Below are 6599 nucleotides of genomic sequence, written 5' to 3'. Positions count from 1 at the left end.
CCTTGACCTGTCCCTGTCCCTGGGTGTGTAGGATGGGGGGGACGATGTAGAGGGAGCTTTACTCTCTGTCTAAACCTGTGGTCTAACACTGTGTTCAGCGAAAATCCCTCAGGAATTTATGAAGACAGTGTCCACGAGCAGACCATTCCTGTAAAGTATGCTGTCAACATTGTCGTATCTCGGTAAGTTCTGTCTTTTTCCTGTTTCTCTGTTTTTTATGGGACACTGAGGGGATTGAGGGACACGGGGAGAGTGCGGGAGACTGGGAGATGGATAGATTTTTGAGGGGGGAGACACTGAGGGACACGGGGAGAGTGCGGGAGACTGGGAGATGGATAGATTTTTGGTGGGGGAGACACTGAGGGACACGGGGAGAGCGCGGGAGACTGGGAGATGGATAGATTTTTGGTGGGGGAGACACTGAGGGACATGGGGAGAGTGCGGGAGACTGGGAGATGGATACATTTTGTGGGGGGAGCCACTGAGGGACATGGGGAGAGCGCGGGAGACTGGGAGATGGATACATTTTGTGGGGGGAGACACTGAGGGACATGGGGAGAGCGCGGGAGACTGGGAGATGCATACATTTTGGGGGGGGAGACACTGAGGGACACGGGGAGAGTGCGGGAGACTGGGAGATGGATAGATTTTTTGGTCGGGGTGACACTGAGGGACATGGGGAGAGCGCGGGAGACCGGGAGACGGATAGATATTTGGGGAAGTAGACACTGAGGGACACGGGGAGAGCGCGGGAGACTGGGAGATGGATAGAGTTTTGGTGGGAGACTCTGAGGGGATTGAGGGACACAGGAGAGTGTGGTAGACTGGAAGATGGATAACTCTTTGCGGGGAGGTGTTGAGGGACTTGGGGGCCGATGGTTAGATTCTCTCTCAATTGTAAGGCCCAGGGTGTTGACAGTGGGGAGCGTTCAGTGATGGTAACACCGTTGAATGCGAACGGGGTAATTGTTAGGTTCTCCCTTTGTTGGTGATGTTCCTAGCCTGGCATTTGTGTGGTGTTAATGTTGTTGTCCAGATCTTGCTGCTTTCGAACACAGAGTGCCTACAGTGTCTGAGGAGCTGTGAACGGCTTTGTGAATTGGCACTTCACATTCTCTATGTCCCTTTCCTTTTCTTTGTCGTTCTTCCCCTCAGAGTGTCGTCCACTCGTTACATCACCTTTATGGACAGGATGAACGAGGAGAGGAAGATCAAACACGTCTACAAGGTAGGAACCATCGTAGAACCATGTTTACTCTGTGCTTCCCTTTCTGGCAGAATACTATCCCGCAGATGAATGGCGTCGGCTCCACCCCTTCAATTTGGAGTCAACGGTAAAAGAACCGGGGGTTCAACGGATGTGAAAGTTATGTCGAGCGTTGGTTCTGGAAGGTTCACCTTGGGAATGACATGGGATGGCATTTTGAGAAGAGATGGGAGCAGATAGATTCAAAGACTTTCACAGCACAGAAACAGACTGTTCATGCTGAGCAGTGGCCCAAACTTAATCTAATCCCATTTCCCCGCGTTTGGCCCATATCCCTCTAAACCCTTCCTATCCATGTCCCCATCCAGATGCCTTTTAAATGTTGTAACTGTACCGGCCCCCCACCCACTTCCTCTGGCAGCTCGTTCCGTACACGCACCACCCTCTGTGTGAAAAAGTTACCCCCTTTTAAATCTCTCCCCCTCTCACCTCAAACCTATTCCCTGAAGTTTTGGAATCCCCTACCCTTGGGAAAAACTATTCATCCTATCTATGCCCCTCATGATTTTATTAACCCCTATAAGGTGACCCCCTTAGCCTCTGATGGTCCAGAGAAAATAGCCCCAGCCAATTCACCCTCTCCCTGTAGCTCAAACCCTCCAACCCCAGCAACATCCTTGTAAATCTTTTCTGAACCCTTTCAAGTTTCACAACATCCTTCCTACAGCAGGGAGACCAGAATTTCACATCGTATTCTAAAAGTGGCCTCACCAATACAGCAGCAATATGACCTTCCCAACGCCAAGACTCAATGCACTGACGAATAAAGTTGAGCGTATCAAACATCTTCTTCATCGCCCTGTCTACCTGTGACTCCACCTTCAAGGAACTACGCATCTGCACCCCAAGGTCTCTTCGTTCAAAAACACTCCCCAGGCCATTAACATTTAATGCATAAACCCTGCCCTGATTTGCCTTTCGAAAATGCAGCACTTCACATCTATCTAAATTTAATTCCATCCGACCACCCACCCCTCAGCCCTTCGGTCCATCTGGTCAAAGTGCCGTTTTAGTCTGTGGTAATCTTCTTCACTGTCCTCTCCATCTCCAATTTTGGTGTCATCTGCCAACATACTAACCATACCCCCTGTATCCCCATCCAAATTATATCTACAAATGATGAAAAGCAGTGGGCCCAGCACTGATCCCTGTGGCACATCGCTGGTCACAAGCTTCCAGATGACCCCGGAGAAGATTTCGCGGGAGAGGCTGAACGGATAATGTGAAAATCCTCCACGTTTTGAAGAGTTGGGGGCAGAAAATGAAGGGTTTTTGGTGGGGGCTGAGCAATGGCCCTCTTTAGAAGGGGAGCGGTTGCAGAGGGCGAGGGCTGGCATAGGAGTTGGTGGCGGGCGGTGGGCTGGGGAGAGACCGAACGAGCGTCCTGACCCAAGACTGACCCTCTGTCACAGGTGGAGAACATTGGGAGCAGGACTGTACCCATCAATGTGATGATCAACGCCTCAGAGAAAGTGGCAGGTCTCGTGAGGTGGACACCAGAGATCACTGTGACTGTTCAACAGGTATGTGACTCCCATCCCGGAGGGCAGGGCTCGGGGGAGTGATTGGACGGAGATGGAGGGTGAGGGAATTGGAGTCTGAAGGGGTAAGAGGTGCTTAGGAGCTCCGAGCGGGAAAGTAAATCCTCGGTAGGGCTCTAAACGATTAATTGGCACGACCACAGATCAGGTGGATCGATTTTTTTTCTCAGTCGCTCATGGGGGTCACCCAACTTCCCATCCTTAATTGCCCCCCCTCAGGAGAAGGTGGAGGTGAGCCACTCCAGTTCCCCTCTCCATCTCCGTGTGGGGTACGAGTACAGTGCCTTTAAGGAGGGAATTCCAAGAATTTTGACTCTGGAGGAAGGGTCGATATCATTCCAAGTCGGGATGTGGGGGGGAGGGGGTGTGGTTTCTCGGAGGGGAACTTGTTGGAGCTGGTGCTCCCCCCACCTCTGCTGCCCCTTTAGGGGGGTAAGAGGCGGCGCGTTCGGAAGGAGATGTGTCGCAATGCGGTACACACTGCTGTGGCTGTGGTGGGAAGGAGGGAGAGTTGAAGGCTGGGGGTCAGCATCTCGGTCGAGCGCAGTGGGGGCGAAGGGTTAGTTGCTTTGTCCTGGAATGTGTCGAGTACTGTCGAAGCTGGCATCATCCAGAGCAAGTGGTCTAACTTGTGCCTTGTCGATGGTGGGACAGGCTTTGGGGGGAAGAAGAGTCAGGAGGGGAGGTACTCCCTGCAGGATTCCCAGCCTCGGACCTGGTCTTGTAGCCACGGGATAGATATGGGGTTGGGTCTGCTCAGTTTCTGCTCAATGGTAAACCCCCAGGATGTTGATAGTGGGGAGGGGGGTGGGATTCAGTGATGGGAACACCATTGAACATAAAAGGGGGTGATGGTTAGATTATCTCTTCTTGGGATGACAGTAATGAGAATCGCATGGAGAAGTGCAAGACAGTTTTGCGTGGCTAGTAGAGGGTCGAACGGCCTCGTGTTGTCCTCCATGGATAAACTCCAGTGAAGAACTGGCTTGACGACAATTTGTGTTTCCCATCCTGCATAGGACCATGCCTCATGTGTTTTGGCCAACGAGGGACAAGAGCTAAGCGAAGGCCAACTGACCAAGGAGCGGAAGGAGGTGAGTGCGCTGTCTGTACAGAGTGCTCTGTCTGCAACCTCAGACTAAATCTCCTCCGCTTCCAAACAACCCTCCCCTTCATCACTCTCTCTGCTTTCAATATACTGAATGATCCAGCCTCGATAGCCCTCTGTGGTAAAGAACTCCACAAATTCACTCCCCTTGGAGAGAAGAAATTCCTCCTCATCTCCAACTTCAATGGGCGACATCTTCTTCTGAGATGGTTCCCTCTGGTCTTAGTCTTTCTCACAAGGGGGAACAACCTCTCAACATCTCCCCTGTCAAAACCCCCTGTGAATCTTCAATCAGGTCGCCTCTCATTCTTCTAAACGCTGCTGAGTACAGGTACACGACCTACTCAACCTCTCCTCGATAACACAGTCCCTCCATCCCCAGGATCAGCTGTCTCTGCGCTGTCTCTGATGCCTGTCTATCTCTGCTTGGATACGGGGCCCCAAAAACATTCGTGGTATCCCAGTAGTGACATGTATCGTTTGAGTCCTGCTTTTAGACTCCATTTTCTTTGAAATAAAGGCCAGTTTTCCATTTGCCTTCCCCATTCCACGCTGAACTTGAACGGTAGCCCTTTTGACTCATGGACCAGGATTCCCAAATTCCTCTGTCCTGTAGCTTTCTGCAGTCTTTCTTCATTTAAATAATATTGAGCTCCTCTATTCTTCACGACAAAGTGCAGAACCTCACATTTTCCCGCATTATATTCCACCTGCCACATGTTTACCCTGTCTATATCCCTCTGCAGCCTCCGTGTGCTGTCCTCGTCTCTTGCCTTCCCTCCTGTTTGTGTGTCCTCTTCAAACTGATGATAGTACATTCACTTTCCTCATCCATGTCATTAATTTTGATTGTAAATAATGGTGGCCCGATCCTGCCCAGTGGTTCCCCACGCTGTTCTCTTGTTCAACGAAAAATCATACATCAGTATAGACCTTCCGTGTTTGATCTATCTACCAAACTTCAGCCACACTGTGCTATTTATACCCAGTGAGGTGCAGCTCTGTGATTTCTTCGCAGTCCCAGTGAAGGGGTCTGAAGTCCTAACAAGTTGTAACCCTCTCTCCCTGAAGTGTTTCTGTTTCTCACACGCACTGATCTGTAGACACACACGTGCACACACACACATGCACGTGTGCGCACACACACACACACTCTTATACACACGCTATCACACATAGACACACACTGTCTCTCATGCACATTCACACATACACACACTCACAAAAACAGATGACACTTGCACACATATACACACTCTCACATGCACAATTCATACTCACACTCTCACACATAAATATCACACACGCTCAGGCACGCACACGTGTTCACACTGACACACACATACATGCACACACACACTCTCTCTCTCTCACACACACACACACACAGACATACACCCATACAAACACACATACATTCACATGCACATAATCATACTCACACTCACGCATACAAATACTCACACACACATGCAGAAAAATACACACAATTGCACTCAAACACACACACACGTACATACAAACACTCTCTCTCTCTCTCTCTCTCTCTCTCACACACACACACACACACACACACACACACACAGTTGGCTGTCATACATAGACAAGCTCACTCTCACCGTCTCTCTCACACACACATACAATCACACACACTCTCACGCACACACAGACAAACACAGACCACATATACACACATGCATATGCACACATAAACACTCACTCTCACGCACACCCTGAAACACATACTCACACACACAGATACACATTGTCACGCACACACTCTCACTCACACATACACAATTACTCAATCACGCACACAGACACATTCTCTTACACACACAAGCATATACTCACACAAACACACAGACACACACTCTCTCTCACACACAGACATATGCACTCGCTCTCTCTCTCCCACACACACACTCTCACATACACAGGCACAGACACGGTCTCTCTCACTCTCTCACACAGACACACGCGCTCTCCCTCCCTCTCTCTCTCTCACACACACACAGACAGACACACACACTGTCTCACACACACAGACACACACTCTCTCTCACACACATAAACACACACACATACACCTACACCTCTCGCTCACACTCTCTCTCTCTTTTACACACATGCACAGACGCACACACACTCTCTCTCTCACACACAGACACACTCACACACACTCTCTCTCACACACACAGACACACACACACACACTCTCTCTCATACACACACACACACACACACACACACACACACACTCTCACACACACATTCTGTGAAACATATCGATGTAATTCCTCTCCGTCCTGACGTATTGAGAGCCAGCTTGCCTGTCGTTTGTCCACAGGACCGGCCTGAACTTTCCAAAAGGAAGATCAGCTTTACAATGCTTGTCTTGGAGAAAAACTGCTTTGTGGAAATTATTTTGGATGGAGTTGTTCGTACCACACAAAACGTGAGACGAGTTTGTGAATAAGCAAGAGGCCCTGACCCACTTTTAATTTGCTCCTGGGATGTGGGTGTTGCGAGTTGGGCCCAGGGGAAATTCAGAGCCACAAAGAGAGCATGGAAGGCTGGGAGATGGATGGATTTTTGTGGGGGGAGGAGACACTGAGGCACACGGGGAGAGCGCGGGAGACTGGGAGTTGGATAGAATTTTTGGTGGGGAGGAGACACTGAG

At 50.0% G+C, this 6599-nt stretch overlaps 1 protein-coding gene across 1 annotated transcript in view; it reads left to right on the top strand.

The window, feature by feature from the left end:
- The window catches only part of LOC125488090 (integrin alpha-M-like), a 10893-nt gene extending 4498 nt beyond the window's left edge, over positions 1 to 6395 (top strand). Inside the window, exons 7-11 of the mRNA XM_048620915.1 lie at positions 99 to 182; positions 1156 to 1228; positions 2680 to 2790; positions 3828 to 3902; positions 6267 to 6395. Coding sequence (XP_048476872.1) covers positions 99 to 182; positions 1156 to 1228; positions 2680 to 2790; positions 3828 to 3902; positions 6267 to 6395 — 472 coding nt within the window. The remainder of the gene's footprint in view (positions 1 to 98; positions 183 to 1155; positions 1229 to 2679; positions 2791 to 3827; positions 3903 to 6266) is intronic.
- Positions 6396 to 6599: the final 204 nt, after the last annotated feature.

The sequence above is a fragment of the Rhincodon typus genome, chromosome 49 (genome assembly GCF_021869965.1).
Source record: "Rhincodon typus isolate 14 chromosome 49, sRhiTyp1.1, whole genome shotgun sequence".
In the NCBI taxonomy this organism is placed as follows: domain Eukaryota; kingdom Metazoa; phylum Chordata; class Chondrichthyes; order Orectolobiformes; family Rhincodontidae; genus Rhincodon; species Rhincodon typus.
The sequence above is the reverse complement of the archived record's forward strand: the minus strand, read 5'-3'. Positions and strand labels throughout refer to the sequence as shown.